This window comes from Hyaena hyaena, unplaced genomic scaffold (genome assembly GCF_003009895.1).
Source record: "Hyaena hyaena isolate Hyena2069 unplaced genomic scaffold, ASM300989v1 scaffold_99, whole genome shotgun sequence".
NCBI lineage: Eukaryota > Metazoa > Chordata > Mammalia > Carnivora > Hyaenidae > Hyaena > Hyaena hyaena.
Genome location: NW_024080731.1, coordinates 994311 through 1013983, shown reverse-complemented (window position 1 = coordinate 1013983; position 19673 = coordinate 994311). Strand labels below are relative to the sequence as shown.

Genomic DNA, 19673 nt, shown 5'->3' with positions numbered 1-19673 from the left:
TGCTGTATTCTGACTTTTCAATTACGAGTACATAGAAGAGCCAGTTATAGGACCTCATGACATAAGGTAGCTGAGGAGAGCAGCAGAAATGCTGCTAGACCACATGCCATAGATTTTACCTATTTATTGATTGATCGTTTTTTCTAAGTTTTTATTTAAATTCTTCTTAGTTAACACATAGTGTAACATTGGTTTCAGGAGTAGAATGTAGTGATTCATCACTTACAGATAACACTCAGTGCTCACCACGAGTGCCCTCCTGAATGCCCCTCACCCATTTAGCTCATCCCTTGCTCACATGCCCTCCAGCAATCCTATTTGTTGCCAGCAGTTAAAAGTCTCTTATGGTTTGCCTCCGTCTCTTTTTATTCCCCCATCCCCTATGTTCCTTTATCCCCCCTTCCCCTAAATTCCACATATGAGTGAAATCATATGGGTATCTGTCTTTATCTGACTTCTTTCGCTCAGTGTGATTACACTCTACTTCTATCCATACCATTGCAAATGGCAAGGCTTCATTCTTTACGAACCTACCATAGATTATATTTTGTTTTATTCTATTTTTATTTTTTTAATGTTTATTTTATCATTTTGAGAGAGAGAGAGAGAGACAGAGACAGGGCATGAGTGGGGGAGGGGCAGAGAGAGGGAGACACAGAATCCAAAGCAGGCTCCAGGCTCTGAGCTGTCAGCACAGAACCTGATGCAGGTCTCGAACCCACAAACCGTGAGATCAAGACTTAGCCAAAGTCAGACACTTTACCGACTGACCCACCCAAGTGCTCCCCTACCATAGATTTTAAAAAGTCAACTGCCTGAGAATTTAGAGCACTCCCTCAAAATAGTAAAGGATCTTGCAAGTGATGTGAAAAGGCTTCAAACAATGAAATATGCTAAAAACAGGGAGCCTGTAAGGAAAACTACTTGTTGCCAATTATATGATAAAAGGATAGATGCTCAAGGCCCATGTAATCATGCATGTCTTAGAAGATGTAGCAATGTCCAATTAACTGGCTATCAGCTAACTGCTATTACCCATGGCAATAAATCTGGCTTTAAATGGGAAGTTATTGGAATAAGTGTTTTCTTTTTCTCCTACATATTTATTCTCAGAACAGAACACATAGATAAAGTGTTATATACTAATTGATCTTAAAAACTTTTCCAGTATTTTTATGTAGTTCATGACTTCAGTTTTCTGTATATACACCCAGAGAAAAGAGTGTTTTCAGCTTTTCAAAGGATATTATTTGTTTGTATTTAAACAGTAAAGAAAATTGAGTGCTATACCTGAAGACCTTCTCTCACTGCTTCCAGAATGTAAGGAACCAAAGAATAGTTCCAGAGATCCATGAACCACACTCTAGAAGCTTCTACATCCATAGGGCAAGGAAGGAAAAGTCGGGGACCTAAGATGAAGCAAACAAACCATTTTTGAGAACCATTACATTTAAAAATCTAAACACATAAATATTCAGACATCATTTTGGAAGAATTAATATTATGTCTTGCAGGATTTTTAAGATTGTAATCTTGTCCAACTTGATAATTATCAAAGTAGATTTTACTGAAGACTCAATCTTCTGAATTCCCCATCCTTTGAAGCGAATATCTTAATCTAAAATATAACATATTAGAGTTAGGAGAAACATTGCACATCATAATCTAATCCACTTGCCCCATTTTACAGATGATGAAACGGAGCTGGAATAAACTGCCAAATAGAAAATATGTCATTATTTGCAGAAGTGGGACTCAGCCTTGCTTTTCTGATCTCAAATGTTAAATTCTTCTTTTCATTTACATTGTATCTTTAGTGAGTGCATCTTTATGATCCATCAGTATGGGAAAGAGACTTTTATACATGCAGTTTAAGGAAGAATAGAAAAATAAACATCTTTATGTCAACTAAAGAGAAGTAATTCAGTTTTATCTTCATGAAAAACATAAAACAACCTCAAATATCCATAAAACACCTAAAGTGCCTCTAACTAAAATCTTCTCTCGCAACTATATTTGATGTGAACCATTGACTGAAATTTGTTTTTAGCATAAAAAAGGACTTGAAACAGATACAGTTTACTTCAAATGATTATCTGATTTTTAAATATTTGTCTATATTAAACTCAGTTGATTTTAGTCAAATTTAAGCAAACCATAATTGTCAGCCAAAATGAATGTAATCAGAGATATAAAGCTTAGAAGAAGGTAAAGTTTCAGAGAGGAAAAAGAAAACTTAAATCTTTGGAAGCCTGGAAAAAAAAATTAGCTTCACTTGTTATTTTCTACCATCCAATCTGGCCATCTTTCCCACGTACTCTTAGTTCCTGGAAAATGGCATATTGCAATTTTGGAACTCACCAATGGTAACATCAGAAGAACTGTGTGTTTCCAGAAAACTGTTGAGATGATGCCATGTCTTAGGAATCCAATCTATAATTTTGACTAAGTCATTATTGCGTATATTCCTTTCAATTTCTATCTCTATCAGTTTCCTTCGAAGATATCTGCCTAAAAATCCTTTCACTGGTTCTGTGTGGTTTGCGCATAGCACCCACCTACAAAAAGGAAAAAAAAAAACCCAGAAATCTTTAAATAAATTAAGTTTTAAGCCCACAGCATTCTCTTTCCAATAATAATTAATATTCCTATTTCAACTGTTGGCTCACTTAAATGCTCAAAGGGGTTGGAGAGCCATTAGCATTAGAGGCATACAAAGTAACTAACTTTTTTTTTTTTTTTTTTTGAGCTAAAGAGAAGCTCTTGTGTGTCAGAAGTGAGTGGGAGTATACACGCTGAGTCCTCTTCTGTAGAAGAATCATAAATCCTGAAATAGGAACTCTCTTCACATTCCTCACACTTAGAAGAAAAATGCTCTACTTTAGCTGGTGACAATGTGAGCAGGACAAACATTTCTTTTCTTTTCTTTCTTTTAAGAAACACCTCTGATTACAGGTTAAGGTTTACAAAACATCTGCTTGAGAAAGAATGTCAGAAGAAGTGAGAATTATTTTCACACCAGAAGTCACCACGGGCAGGATTTGTCAATGTACAAATGGAAGAACACTAACCTAAAGCAAAGAGTAAGAGACAGTACAAAAAAATAAATAAATAAAATGAAACATTCAATTTATCTTTACCTGAAATTGTGATGCAGCTCTAGATTTGGTGATGAAGAAACTCCCTGATTCATTGTTCCAATAATATATGGACTGGAAAATAAAATAAAATATGTAGATGTACTGAAGGTAAAAGAGATTAGTACATTAAAATTGTCTTAAACATTTTAGGTAAATACGGATTATTCCATTTTAACATTAGGCTTTAAAAGGGTAATATTGTCATGTTAGGTTGAAAAATAACAAAGAACATGGAGCTGGAAATTTGGATTTGGGACTCTAATTTCAGGCCTGGCATCCTAGGAGAATCATTTTACCTTTCTGAGCCTGAGTTTACTCATCTATAAGATAGAAAGGTTAGACAGAATAATCATAGTAGCCTCATTTCACTCTAGCATCTTATGACTCATGATATAATCAAATTCATTAAGTTTTCCTATTATTATTTCATATTTAAAGTTCCTTAACATGAGAAAATTTGTATTCTTGTTTCAATGCTCATCTTATGCTGATCATTTTTAGATTTAAAAAATCTCTAGCAGAGGTTAATTGGGATATTTGCACCATTAAACCCAATATTTAGGTTGCTCCTATATGTTCTTCCTTTAGAGGACATAGTATAGTGAATCTTAAGTGGGTTTTCATATTTTTTATACCAGAGTTCAACCTTTTACTTTCATTGTAAATAGTTAAAAATTCAACTCATTAATGGAAAGAGATATATCTGAATGCATTTAATTTATCTTTATAGGAAGGATGAGTGGAAACTCTGATGTGGAGTGAAAATGAAACCAGAGCTCTAAAGCTTCATTTTAGGTCTTAATCTCCTTGGTCCGTTCTGTCATTGATACTGGTCTCCTAGACCTCCAGCATATCTGTAGATGCTAACACCATCAGGTAAAACCTGTTTCCATAGAAGTGGCCTGGGACTAACTGTTGAATGAATAAATAGATATTCTAAACAATGCACAGGGATTTTTTTGAAATATGTTATAATATTAATAAAGTCTTCTCAAATTAATAGCATCCACCATGGGTTTTAAAAGGTTTAAAGGCATAAGAAAGTAAATTTGATCATCATTTCAACATTCAAAATATTTCATAAGCATACCATTTGTTGTATTTACAGTTGAGAAAACCATTGAAGATATCACTCAAAGAGCCCACATGATGAAGATTATCAAGAATAATTACAACAGGGAGTTCTATGCCATTATTATCAGCACTGCACTGTTCAGCCAGGTTAGCTAGATACTGTTGCAACTCCTTGAAAAGAAAATAAAGAAAACAAATATATCAATGATAAATTTATATTGATGGTAAGCAATTCATAGGTTAGGAACAGCACATTTTGTCAGCCATCTGGTGTCCTTTAAAATCCCATAGGTCATTCCTTTGGTATAAAACTTTATTCTACAAAACAAAAAAACACATGATGCTGAAAGGATGTATTTTTTATTTTATTATTTTAAATGTTTTTATTTATTTTGTGAGAGAGAGAGAGAGAGAGAGAGAGAGAGACAGAGCATGAGGAGGGGAGGGGCAGAAAGAGAGGGAGACACAGAACCCAAAGAAGGTTCCAGCCTCTGAGCTGTCAGCACAGAACCTGACATGGGGCTCGAACTCATAAACCATGAGATCATGAGCTGAGCTGAAGTTGGACATTCAACCGACTGAGCCCGTCCCTATTTTGTAAAGAAAAGAGCAAAAAGAGAAAAACCAATACACAATGCCTGCAGCAAATATAAAACTGTAAACACAAAAGGGTGTTTCTTAGTTGTCATCTCCCCTGAAGAAAAAGCAAAAAAAAAAAGTAAATAAATAAGTAAGTTAGTGAGGGAGAGAGAGTATCCCGGATATGAGCTCTTATAATAAACCACAAATATCAAGACAAATATCACTCTTGGTTTTAGTACTACAATAATAAAACTGGATTTAAGCAAACCTTATCATTTCAATAGTAGAGTAAATACAAATGGAACACCTAAGTTTGCACTAATACTTCAACTATTTTAATTCCAATTTATTTTGATAGGGTGCATGAAAACACAGTCAGGACTTTTACAAAAGTCTGGTTATTTACTTATCTATAATCTGCAATGAAACCGGTTATTTTAAACAAAGACAAAATCTGTAATATTTCACTAGATCACTTGACATTAGCATTTCTTGAGCTTCTTGTTTTTTTTTTTAAACAGGTATTATTCGTTTCTGTAACTTTTAAGGTAAATATGATAACCGGTTTGCTGACTGACTGCTCTCACAGATGGGTAGACCAGGAACATAATTAGGTTTCTCAGAATTCTCCTAATCAGTAAGAGCAGTTCCATAATATTTGCATATTTACAATGACATTTTCAATTTGTAAATCTTGTTCAGGGTTAACACACAATTCCATGATTCCAATCTTTGGCAGCCAGGTAAATATCTGAACTTCTCATCCTAGATGCCACCTCCCTCTGTCTGTAATACCACTTTCAGAACTAAAAGGAGTAAAGGATAAGGGTGTCTGGGTGGCTGAGGCAGTTAGGTGTCTGACATGAATTTCACTCAGGTCAAGATCTTATGATCTGTAAGTTCAAGTCCCAGATTGGGCTTTGCACTGATGGCACGGAAACTGCTTGAGATTCTGTCTCCCTCTCTCTCTGTCTCTCCCCTGCTTGCTATCTATTTCTCTCAAAATAAATAAAAATAAACTTGAAAAACAGCAGAAGTGGATAAAAACAATGGCCAGGATTTTGAGGCATTTAGTAATACATTCATTTAAGTTTAAATATAAAATTCATTAGAAAACTAATGCACTATTAATCTTATATTGTGCCAATCACATTGAATAAATATCACCTAAATGAGAGAATACAGAAAAATATGTTCAAACTAATGGATGGTCTGGAGAATTTCATTTACCTTAAAGACAAAAATGGAATTTATATCAATAATCTAACTATATTAAGTCATTTATTCATTCATTCATTGATAAAACATTGACTGCCTCTATACTATGTTCATAGCCCTAGACAAACCCCTGGGGCATACACAAATAATGAATCACTGGTCGAGTTAGTTTACCATTAGTTATGAACTGAATCAAGTACTTTCCTGAGCACAGGGGTTAAAAAGTCTTCCCTTGTAAGCTTTAAGATTCGGTACTAAATTAGGTACTAAAATTTAAATATGATAAATCATTTGAATACAAGGCCCTAGTGTATTAGGAGCTATGAGAAGTCAGGGGAGGAGATTTTGCCAAGATGGTGGGTATCAAGGAAAGCTTTCCAGAAGAGGCAATGCTAGAACTTGGGAGGGCGGTAGGAAAAGCTATAACTAATAAATTTATAAAACGAAATGGAAAACATCCCATGAGAAAGGCTAAAGGAGGGAGGTGGCCTGTAGAAGAAAAAAGGATTAATTCCAACTGGGGTATCCTGGTGGACTCCAGAGCGAGGTAGAATTTTGAGATGAATTCTGAATAATGAGTAGACTTCCAAATGTTAAGTATGGGGTTAATTTCTCCTTTCAAAATGCCTTTAGCAAGCACATATTATGTTCTAGGTACTCTGGCACTAAGGATTCAGAGATAATTTCTGCACTCCAGGAATTTACAGTTGATAAGCAGAAAGGCAGGTCAACAAGTAAATCAAAAAACAGTGTGGTTAACGAAATGCCCAAAACGCTATAGGGAAATTTAAGGGAGGCACCTAATCCAGGCTCGTTCAGGAAACAACAGGGTACATGGGAACAAACTATTGAAGTACAAATAATAAAGAATAAAAGCTGGAAGGTATGAGTGTGTGATGTGTTTGGGGAAAAAAGTGTTCTGTTGTTGCAAGAGAAATGGTACAGTGGTGGTTCCAATGAAAAAGAAAATAGAAAAACTTTGAATCCATGCAGAAAAATTTGGATCTTACTATATAAACAAATGTGAACCATTGACATGTTCTTTTCAGTAGGGAAAGGGCAGTTTATTAATCAAAGGAAACACAAATATGAACGAGACGATGATTAATTAGAAATGGGAAAAACATTCAAGAAGCTTACTGCCTAGAATAGAGGGTTACACATGTGTGTGTATAAAAACATAGCAAAACAGAACTAAATCACAGTAAAAATATATTTAAAAAGCATCCACATAAGATTTTGTTCAGAGCATTTAAACCTTACTTGTACTGCTAGGAAAGACTTCCTGGTTGTAGTATTATTTGCTATTAACCCTTTATTTTTAATATTAGGTAATGTTCTGATGCTTAAAAATGGAAGAAGAGCTTTACAACTAGAAGGAGAAGAATAAGCAAAGGCAGAAACACACACACACACGCACACGCACACATACACACACATACATACACACACACACACAGAGGCACAAGTACTATCCAGGTAGGAAAGAACTAGTAGAATATGTTTTGTGTATATAAATAATGGTAAGTAAATTTGGAAGAGTTTGCGACCCTAAAGATTTGAAAGGTTACCGGACTTTTCCTGTCGGCAACAAAGAAACATTGAATGTTCTGTCTGGGGTTCTGAGCAATGTAGCCAGCATCATTATTTCAAAGTATGGTAAGTATACTGTAAAGGAGGAAGAGAAACCAGTCAAGAGAATAACAAAATTGTTGAAGCCAGTAGACACTATTGGATGCAATAAGGATAGTAGAAGTGTGGGAAGATTTGGAAAAATGTTGCACGATTTTAATACAGATTCAATAATGAAAAGATATTCTGTTTTCCATGAGGTGAAGGGATAAATACAGAAAGAGAAAAGGAAAATTTAGTAGAACTTCTAAATCAAGCAGTAAGAAGACAATGCAATCATCGAAGTGATAGGGTCAATTTGGGTGGGAGTGTAGTGGTAGCAGAGATGGATGGAAGAAATGGATTTGATATTTCTCAGGGCTTAAAAGTGGGTTTTCTGTTTTTAAATGTTTATTTACTTTTGAGAGAGAGAGAGAGAGAGAGAGAGAGAGAGCGAGCATGAGTGGGAGAGGGGCAGAATCTGAAGAAGTCTCTAGGCTCTGAGCTGTCAACACAGAGCCTGATGTGGGGCCCGAACTCAAACTGTGAGATCATGACCTGAGGTGAAGTCAGACACTTAGCCGACTGAGCCACCCAGGTGCCCTTGAAATTGGGTTTTCTAAATATGTGTACCTAAGATGCAAATAGAAACATATGTGTAAGCTAAGAGAAAGGCGTACTATTTGGGAGAGTCGGCCTGGCTAACAGTGTCCAATTAGAGTCAATACAAGTTGAAACCAGACAAGTCATCCAAGGGGAAAACAAAAATGGGAGAGAATAGAATGTTGTGGTATATTTTCATTTACTTGTAGGTGAAGGAAAAAAAAAAGTCAGTGAATGAGACTTCTAAAGAGCTTACTAGAGGGTAAGAAGAAAACAAGGAGAGAATAATAATCTTGAAAATTAGGGGGATTTTTAGAAAGGGAAGATTACTTGTAGCAATTTGCTATACATCAGCGAAAAACAGAGAGACAGAAAAAAGATGGGAAGGGCATTGAACTTGGTAATTAAGACATCACTGAGTGATTTTGGAAAAGTAGGGCTATTAGATTCTATTATTATTCTCTCATCTTGAGAACAGTATAGCCCTCTTTGGGAATCTAATGAAAGCTACAGACCAGTTGCAAGTGGAAATAGGCATACACACATAATTTTATCATATAACTTAAGAGTTTTTCTCAGACCCCTTTGAAATCACTTTATGATCTCTGCTGTAGCTTAATTGGGTTTAAATGTTAGATTGAAGTATTGATGCATTAGCATAAAAAGTTTCATGTCCGAAATCTAATTAAGCAAAGGTATATCTACCAGATGGACAGTGATAATGAGATGAATCCCACACTTTGAAAATGTACACAGAACTGGGCAGTTATATAAAAACTGTTGACCATTGCTCTCTCTGGTTCAGACTCTAGACACATCAAAAATGAATCTGCCAAGTCCAGTTTTCTGATCTTTTCCTACCTAACATCCCAAGTGTTTTCAGCTGGCCACATATTATTTACTAAATCCATCTCTAGCCTTCTGGGCATGCTATATCAAATGTCACAAAGTGTAATTGTTTATGTGTCCCGCTCTCAATCAAAATATTCCAGCTGGCAGCCTGAGGGAGGGGTTGGACAACGGGAAGAGGACAGAACGTAAGGTGCAGAGGTACTGAACACATGAAAAGATTTTTTTCCATTTGATGGTTTTATTGTCTGATTTTTTTTTTTTTTAATCCGCAAGTGCTTTTTGGCTTTGTCTCTTCTGCGCTATCTATGGCAAAGCATAATGCACATCGGCCATTACACGGCTTCATTTTTCAGAGACAGGATGTATTATTTCATGCCTCATTCACACATTACTTTAGTAAATCTACACTGCTAGCAGCTGTCCTTCAGACAGTCTCAACGAGTCATCCCTTGTCCTTTATAGCCTTCTCACTTACCACTCCCACCTCACCAAAAAAAAAAAAAAAAAAAAAAAAAAAAGCAATACAAACAAACAAAAACCACTGTGGATTCTCTGATAACACTTGGCAAGAACTGGCTAAATTCTCTAGCAACAATTGTATCCAGCATTACCGACAGCTCATTCATATTTTTCAAACAGAAAGAAACAATAAACATTCGTTAGTTGTGTTTTGTACTTTCTTGGTGCCGAATGCCACCTGACTTCTCCATGGGTTTTTCCTATTACTGTTTCCTAGCATCATTAATTCTGTTCCATTCTCTTGGCAATGCTTTATTTTTCATTATTTTGTAAAAAGAAACATTAAATTGACCCATTAATGACACAAGTGATTTTATTCAGAACAAAAAGAAAAGAAGAATGTTGGTAATATTTGCTCAAAAATTTTTTTTCACATTCATATAATATTATTGTTTAAGAACATCTCCAAGCACTAAACATTTTCTAACTGAATAAAAAGAACCTATATATAACTGGGTTTGGGGGTGAGGCAAATTTTATAAGTGCAAATTAAGTGTAAGTAATTTTAGAAGTATACATTTTATTAGTGGAAAGTAATTGACTGTATCATACCATGTTAAACTATATCCTAGTGAAGCCCAAGTCACTCTAGTTGTTTCAAAACTTGATTTTAAGTGACCACCAACTTTATCTAAAGGACTTGTAATAGCTCTGTTCTCCTTTCACCACTTGTTTGTTTTTTCAGAAAGAAAGTAACTTCTAAAGAGTTCTGTCAAAACAACATTGGGGGAAATTCAAAGAACACACCAAGGATGGCTGGGGACATAATCCTTTCATCATTTTGGCTGAAAAGAAAAAGACTGGTGGTAAAATGCTTTTTAAATAAAGTTCTGAGGAGACCCAGAATTCACAAGAGGCATTAAACATGTAGACTGGAGCAAACAAACTGTGCTCTTCCTAATTCTGCTGAGAGAAGGGTCAAATATTCTGCCTCAGATTACTTGTCTCTACTTAACTGAAATGAGAATGGGTGGTTCAACCACAATTTGAATAGTGCTGAGTTCCGAGGAAGTATTCAGAATCCATGTGCTACAACATTTATTTAACTTTAAGAAGATGCCAGCATGTTTTGCGTACATCACTGTTCTCCTTTAAACTACATATAAGACAATTTTGAACAAAGGTCTATGTGTGTGTCTGGGGGGTGGTGTCTGTATGCGTCTGTACTTGTGAAAGAAATATTTATTGAAAGCTAATTACATTAATTATATAATTAATAACTACAGGCAACCTTTATACTGATTGGGTTTGCTACTTGTACTGTTATTTCTATCTTTCTCCTTTTGACCCTCCCTCACTCTCTTAATCCTTCTCTCCCTCACCCTCTCTCTCTCCACCCCCACCCCACTCTCTCTCTCATCCCTCCCCTCTTTTTCTCCCCCTCCCTGCCTCTCTTTCTCACACACTCAGACACACACACTTGGCTTTTGCCATGACCATATTACAGCTGGGAAAACCATGGCGAGGGAAAGCCAGCAATGTGACCTAGATCCCGCAGGTGGTCCGTGATAGGGACTTAAAAAACTACTTCCTTAAGAACATTTTTTATTGAGAAATAATTAACATACATCACTGTATACGTTTAAGATGAATAGCATGATATTTCGATTTATACATAATGTGAAATGATTACAATAGGTTCAGCTAGTATCCCTATTCTCAGATATAGCCAATAGAAAGAAAAGAACGAAAAAGAACAAAAATTTTCTTCTGATGATAACTCTTAGAATTTATTCCCTTAACAATTCTCCTATCTATCATACAGCAGGGTTAGTCAGGGTCATCATGTCGCTTATTACATCACTAGTACTTATTTATCCTATAACTGGAAATTTGTACCTCTTAATCATTTTCCTACAATTTCCATATCTCCATCCACTGCCTCAGTTAATTTTATTTTTTTGAGATTCCACATATAAGTGAGATCATACAGTATTTGTCTTTCTATGACGTATTTCACTTAGCATAATGACTTCAAGGCCCATCCATGTTGTAGCAAATGGTAGGATTTCCTCATTTTTATGCATTTTATGCATAATATTCTATTATTATTATGATTCCACTATTATATATTCCATTTATTTTAGATCCATCCACCCTTCCATGGACACTTGAGTTGTTTCCATGTCTTGGCTGTTGTAAATAATGCTGCTGTGGACATGAGAAGGTGCAGATACCTTTGTGAGTTAGTGTTTTCATTTCCTTTGCATATATTCCCAGAAGTGGAGCTGCTGGATCATATGGAAGTACTATTTTTAATATTTTTGAAGATCCTCTGTACTATTTTCCACAGTGACTATACCAGTTAACAATCCTACCAAGAGTGTACAAGCGTCCCTTTTTCTGTACGGCACTAGTATTGTCTTTTTGATGATGGCCATTCTAACAGGCATACGGTGATAACTTACTGTGGTTTTAATTTTCGTTTCCCTACTGATTAGTGATATTGGGCATCTTTTCATGTACCCATTGGCCTTTTGTATATCTTCTATGGAGAATATCTATCTAGGTCCCTTGTCCTTTTTTTTTTTTTTTCCAGTGGGTCAATTTTTTTTTTTTTTTTTTGCTATTGAGTTGTATGAGTGTTTTCTGTATTTTGGATATTAACCCTTTATCAGTATACATAGTTTGTAAACATTTTCTCTCATTCTGTAGGTTGCCTTTACTTTGTTTCTTTTGCTGTACAGACAGTTTTAGCCTGATGTTTTCCCACTTGTTTACTTTTTATTTTGTTGCTTGTACTTTAGGTGTCCTATCCAAAAAGTCATTACCGAGATCCATGTCAAGGAGCTTTCTTTCTGTGTTTTCTTCCAGGAGTTTCATATTTTCAGGTCTTATTTTAAATCTTTAATGCTCTTCAAGTTAATTTTGTGAGTAATATAAATATGTGCCTAGTTTTATTCTTTTGCACATGAATATCTAATTATCGCAACACTATTTATGGAAAAAGTAGTCTTTCCTCCATTGAATCTTATTGGTTCCCTTATCCAATATTAGTTGATGGTATGCGCTTGGTCTTATTTCTGGGGTTTTGATTCTGTTTCATTGTCTGTCAATTCTACATGTCTGTTGCCATGCCAGTTTCATACTATTTTGATGACTATAGCTTTATAGTAGAGATGAAGTTGGGAAGTGTGATATCTCCTGCTTTGTTTTTCTTTCTCAGAATTTCTCTGGCTATTCAGAGTCTTTTGTGGTTCCATATACATTTTATGAGTGGCTTTTTTTTACTTCTATATAAATGTACTGGAATCTTCATAGGGATTGCATTCAATCTACAGATGGCTTATGGTACTATTGACACTTTAATAATATTAATTCTTCCAATCCATGAATATGAGATACCTATCCATTTATTTGTGTCTTCTTCAATTTCTTTCATCAATGCATTGTAGTTCTCAGAGCAGAGATCTTTTCTCTTTAAATTTATTTCTGAATATTTTATTGTTTTTGATGCTAATATAAATGAGATCAGCCTCTTTATTTCTTTTACAGAAAATCCATTGTTAGTGTATAGAAACACAACTTGTCTCTGTATGTTAATTTTATATCCTGCAACTACTAAATTCAGTGATGAGATCTAATACCTCCTTGGTATCTTTAGGATTTTCTCTATATAAAATGTCATCTGCACATAGAGACAATTTTACTCCTTCCTTTCCAATTCTGATAACTTTTATTCTTCCCCTTCTTTTTTTGCCTAACTGTTCTAGCTAGGACTTCTAGTGCTATGTTGAATAGAAGTGATGAGAGTAGGCATCTTTGTCTTGTTCCTGATCTTAAAGGGAAAACTTTCAACATTTGACCACTGAATATGAGGTTAGCTGTGGGCTTGTCACATATGGCCTTTATTATGCTAAGATGTGCTTCTTTGATGCCTAATTTGTTAAGAGTTTTTATCATGAGTGGATGTTGTACTTTGTTATATGCTTTCTCTACATCTATTAAGATGATCATGTGATCTGTTCTTGTTCATTCTATTAATGTGACATACCACATTGATTAATTTCTGTATACCGAACTATCTTTGTATCCTAGCTGTAAATCCTACTGGATCGTGGTGAATGATCCTTTTAAGGTGCTGCTGAATTTGATTTGCTAGTTTTTTTTTAAGTTTATTTATTTATTTTGGGAGAGAAAGAGAGAAGGGGAGAGGCAGAGAGAGAGGGAGAGAGAGAAAATTCCAAGCAGGCTCTGCACGGACAGTGCACTGACAGTGTAGAACCAGACATGAGGCTCAAACTCATGAATTGTGAGATTATGACCTGAGCTGAAACCAAGAGCTGGATGCTCAAATGACTGAGCCACCTAGGTGCCTCTGATTTGCTAGTATTTTTATTGAGAATTTTTACCTTTATATTCATCAGGGACACTGCCTGTAGTTTTCTTTTCTAGTGGTGTCATTTTCTAGTTCTGGTATCAGGATAATGCTGGCCTCATAAAATGAGTTTTAGAATATTCCCTCAGCTTCACATCTTCAGAAGAGTTTCAGTTGGTATTCATTCTTCTTTAAATGACTGATAAAATTCACATGTGAAATGATCTGGTCCTGAGCTTTTCTTCTACCTGAGATTTTTGATTATTGATTCAATCTCTTTACTAGTAATTGGTCTATTTAGATTTCCCATTTCTTCCTGATTCAGTTGTAGCAAGTTGTATGTTTCTAAAAGCTTTTCCATTTCTCTTAGGTTGTCCAGTTTGTTGGTATATAGCTGTTCATACCATTAAGAATGTTTTGTTTACTAAGCTATATGTCTGATTTATTTCAAGAATCCAATGGTTTTTGTGAGTTGTATTCATTTCTGAAAATTTGTAGGTCTGAAGTTTCTGAGAGACTGGGTCACTTTAGATCACTGAACCAGGTTATCTTTGAAAAAATAACACGACCCAGTATCATGGGGTTCCATCAAGTTATTGCTTATAACAGATGCAGTTTCCGAAGAGAAGCTTCAGTTGAACTGATTGAGAAAGTAATTAATTATTATAGAAAAATATTCTAGTGTTAGGAATATGTTATATATTAATTATTTTCCTTTTAGGATTCTTTATTCTACTCATAATATATGAAAGTGCTGGCTAGGTTTTATAGCTTTCTCATGCCTATTTAATGGCTGAGCATGTTCAAGCTGATTATTACGGTACATTAAACTTAGTTGATGGCAACATGAAATATGGTTCAATTTCCCAAGGTTCCTAAGCAGAAATCCTAATAGAAATATAATGTAAGCAAACTGCTGTTCACAGAATTTCTGCTTAGACTATTCTAATCATACCCATATCTCCATTGCTATAACACCCCAGTTAATTCCCACCTGTTATTAAGATCCAGGTCAAGTTAACTTTTTATAAAGCTCTAATTCTTCCAGGAAGAGGTATTCTTCCATCTTGCTTCTACAGAACTCTGCATTGATCTCTTTCTACTCCAACACTTCTTAAATGGATGTTTAAGAGAGATTGGACAATAGAGACTGTTATTTTCTTCTGTATGTTTCCAATGCTTGTGACATTGCCTGATAAGTGAATGCTACTCAATAGCAGTCTTGCTCAAATATGTAAAACAGGGTTTAGTCATCCACTAGATTTCAGTCTTAGTCAAAGAGATAGCTATGATTCCATTTTCAAATTGGGCAGTGGGCTTCACACAATATTACAGCTTAATTGCTTAAAGCACTTATGGATAAATAACGCCAGTTCTCTTAGGAGTTTGTGACTTACCTTACTTGACTTGTGGTCCACATTAAAAATGGCAATTGCATCCTCTGTTTTTTTCCTTCCAGATTTGGTTATTACATATTCAGCAAGTTTGTTTGCTAAATAGGTCTTTCCAGTACCACTGGGTCCTGAGAGTATAATTCTGTGATGCTCCATCAACAAGTTAAAGTACCTTTGGGTAATTGGTTTAGGAATCAGTGTATCAAAAACAAAACTGTCCAAACTGTTTTCTTCTACCCCTGAAGGAAGAGACAAAGGGAACAGGATGCCTTATTGTTCTACGTAAGCTGGGATTTAAAATACAGTGTTAACTGACAACAGAGTTATGAGTCATAGGGATGCAGGCCTTGTAAAACTCTTTCCTTGATATTTCTATCTCACAACCATGTGCTGCCATTGTAAGCCATAAAACAGACAAACAAACAAAATCAGTAATAAGGCAGACAGAACATCCAAAAGAAAGAAAAGATTCCGCTGTTTCCTTTGGTTCAGACTTTGCTCTATTGTCTACTTCATGTTTCTCAAGTATGTTTCCAGAGAGAAATGGAAGAATTACTATAATTTCTATCATAATATTTTCCTTGCCTTTGAAGATGATAGTTTTGTTAAGAAAAAATGTAAATATTAAAATATATGTGTATGTTCTTCCCTTTTCCTTCCTATTTTTTTCCTTCTCTTCATTTTCTCCTATCTCTCATTACAAATCCTAGCTGTACAACCACTCAAGCTTTTGAAGCATACAAATTGTGATATTTGGCAAGGAATTAAGAAGGAGAGTAACAGTATCTCCTTTTACTAACCCAAGCACCATAATCACAAAATCAAATATTGGCAAATTCCTCTATTAATCCAGTTTATGTAGATGTGCTCTGGCTCTTTAACATATATGAGGAAGGAATTATGGAGACAAGTATACTTTAGATATTCCATTTGCCTATAATTAATCACATCATCCAAAGCAAACAGAATTTCTTATTTCTGATTCTTAACATCTATCCTCTATCCCCAGTGGACATTTATTGGGTACACACACATATTTTAATATCAAAGATACAGTGATGAATATATTACTTTGGGATATGCAATGAATTCTTTGAATGCTCCTTAAGTGAAACATGGTACTGGAGAAAACCTAGAAATCTGAAATTCCCTAAATCACATTCCTTTTTTTTTTTGAGTCTTAGAGGATCTTCAAAATTTCATATCCCAGAACTCAAATAATTTCATTTACTTGAATTTTGGTGTTTTTAGTAAGATTTTAGTGTTTTAAGAATAAATGTCTCATTTCATACTAAAACCATCAACGTGGTTAACATAGCTTTTAAGTGATGAAAATTTGACATGAAACTGCAAACAGAGAAAGGAAGAAAAAAGGAAAAAGAAGAAGGAATCAAGGAAAGAAAGAAAAAGAGAAAAAAACAAATGTTGGTTAAAAAGGTACAGTTGTTTTTTTCTTTTTCACTTTTCTTTTTACCTTTCAGGTTCACAGTAATGATGTTATTATCTCCAACCAGGTACCCACAAGGCAGCAGTTCAGGCACTTCTAGGCTATGGGATCTAATTAAATCTCCTATACAGTAGCTAGCAATGCAGTCAGAGCTCAGACCAAGGCTAGTGGATGTATCAATTCGGAACACATATTCCTAAAATGATACACACAAAAAAGGAAGTCAAAACAGAGACTCAGCTCATCTACAACAAATACAAAACTCATGGGGATATGAAGCTAGCTGTCAAGATTTTTGGAATGGGCAATAAAAGAATTATTAATATCACACAGCACAAAGAGAGAAAGCTTTCCTTACTATCTGAAATGGAGGTGGGAAAAGCAAAGTCTACATTATTAAAGCTAAGGAAACCATGTAAAATAAAACATGTGAAAGTTAATATCAGGCAATTTTGCACAACTTACCTTAAAGAGACGTCTAATTACACCATCTAAGACATCCCACTTGGTTTTTCCACTAACACCAATGGAACCTATCAAATAGGCCTGAGATTTCTGATCCTAAATAAGAACAAATAAAACACAATAAAACCCAAGTATATGTCTTATTACTACATTTCCTACTAAAACATATTAATATACTAATAAGACAAAATGTTTATTAAACCTATAGGTTTTATTGTAACAGACATGCATGGTGTATGTATAAAATAAAACATACCCCAACAAACTAACTAAACAAATAAATAGACAAAGTAACATCAGTAGTAACAAAAACAAGAAAGAGATTAGATGAAGTGGTAAGGTATGGAAAACTGATTCATGACCTGTTTGGTAATAGGGAAATAGTCTTTTGCTTTAATGCAGTGGGTGCATTCTTGAAGAGATGCAGCTTGGTAGAAGGGAAATGGTGATAGAGATGCAAGAGAACTATTTCATACAAGCCCTACAACTCCATCTTAATAATGTTGTGATCTGACCTTTGTTAAATCTAAGATTCAGGTTTTTTTTTTTTTTCATTTTAATTCAGATCATATCTAAAATCGAATCCAGCTTTTAGAAATAAGTTATCCACAGTAGCATGGCATTCACATCTTTACAAAATGGTTTCCATTTTGAATTTATCAGAAAATTCACAAAAAGAAATGTTAGGGAATCCTAGAGGACTCATTTTATCAAGCAAATAATGGCCCCAAATTTATTATCTTTTTTTGTAGGATGGGATTTTGAGGACTTTTTACATATATTGGACAAATAAACAATTCAAGATTTATAGTCTGAGTGGAGCCTGTCTTATGATGACTAGAAACGGTTATGTAAAATAGTGATCTTGACTCCAGTAGATATAATTAGCTAGTTGCTATGTTACAATCTTGGTTCTAGTCACCAACTGCATTATCTTCAAGAGGTGGCAGAATAACAACTGGATCATATATTAGAAGATAAGGATTCTACAACATACAATATCTGTCACCTCACTTTAGGTAAGTCACTTAGCCATCTCATCAAGAAGCCTTGATTTCCTCATTTGTAACATTTACCTCTATAAGGGTAAATGATGATTACCATTATTTAGATATAATCCAAGTTAGAAGTCAATACCTTTTTCAGAAAAGGCTGAGAAATTCACAGCAAATCATCATGATTTTTTTTTACTACTCTTACGGACTGAATGTTTGTGTCTCCCCCAAATCCATATGTTAAAGCCACAATCCTCAGTGTGATGATATTTGGAAATGGAGCCTTTAGGAGGTAATCAAGTTAAGTAAGTAGAATGGGGCTCTCATGATCGCATTAGTGACCTTATAAGTAGGGGAGGAGAGGGAGATACCCATCTTTCTCTCTCTCCAAGTACACACACCGAGGAAAAGATATGTTGAGAGATGGCTATCTGCAACGCAACGAAAGTGTCCTCACTAGGAACCATATCAGCTGGCACTCTGATCTTGGACTTCACAATGGTGAGAAAATAAATTTTTGATATGTGAGACACCCAGTCTATGGTATTTTGTTATGGCAGCCCAAGAACTCCGTTCAATATTCAAAACCATTCTCTTTTAGAATTATTTTAAAATAGCAAACTTGTTTTCTAGTATTAGTATAACACAGTCAAAATAAATGTTCATACAATGCTTTGTAAGTAGCTGCTTTTAAATTAGAGATAGCCTAAGCTTCCCTGAGACTATTAGAATCTTTCACATGAAGATCCATTTGGGAAAATCAAGCCAAAATCTACAGCTCTAGCAGAAAGTTCATGGCATTGGAATTCTTGGAATATTTGTTCAGTGTAAAAATTCACAAGTGCTATCTTACTTTTCAAACTTCAATACTTCAACTATTTTAAAATTCCAAAGGATTTTTTGTTTCTCTGTTTGATGGGAAAAAATTTGTATGCTTGCAAATTTGTATTCTTGGCCACTCAGCTACAAACTCAGCCTGAAATAATATTTTTAATTTTCAAAAAAGACTTGAGTCACAATGACATTGTTAATCTGATGGCCATTATTAATTCCAGAAAAATTAAAATATTTGCCTTAACTTCTAAGACTGCTTATAAATGATACACACACATAGCATCAATGGGATTTGTCATACTAAGTTCAGCAAACGTATCTTTCCAGTGTCTAGGATATTCATATAGCATATAGTCTCTTCTTTGTACAAAGACTATATTGATAACTCTGGTAATGTATTACTACACATCATAAATATCACCTGTATTTCATAGGTGACACCAAAAGAATGTTAGACAAGATGCTTATGTCAAAGAAAGCAATGATTCTTTTTTGAGGTTATAGAAATGAGAGTGGTTGACAATTACTATTGTCTTCAGTGAATGAATATGAGATATTGAGACATATTTCTACCTATATGATGATGTCATTTCTTTTGAATCCCTAACTTTCATGCTTTTA

At 34.7% G+C, this 19673-nt stretch overlaps 1 protein-coding gene across 1 annotated transcript in view; it reads right to left on the bottom strand.

Annotated features, from left to right (window-relative positions):
• Positions 1–19673, bottom strand: part of NAV3 (neuron navigator 3) — a 366296-nt gene that overhangs the window by 11285 nt on the left and 335338 nt on the right. Inside the window, exons 29-35 of the mRNA XM_039235544.1 lie at positions 17224–17319; positions 16786–16954; positions 15315–15550; positions 4231–4385; positions 3141–3212; positions 2362–2558; positions 1291–1409 (exon numbers count right to left, since the gene is read on the bottom strand). Of these exons, the coding sequence (XP_039091475.1) occupies positions 1291–1409; positions 2362–2558; positions 3141–3212; positions 4231–4385; positions 15315–15550; positions 16786–16954; positions 17224–17319 (1044 nt within the window). The remainder of the gene's footprint in view (positions 1–1290; positions 1410–2361; positions 2559–3140; positions 3213–4230; positions 4386–15314; positions 15551–16785; positions 16955–17223; positions 17320–19673) is intronic.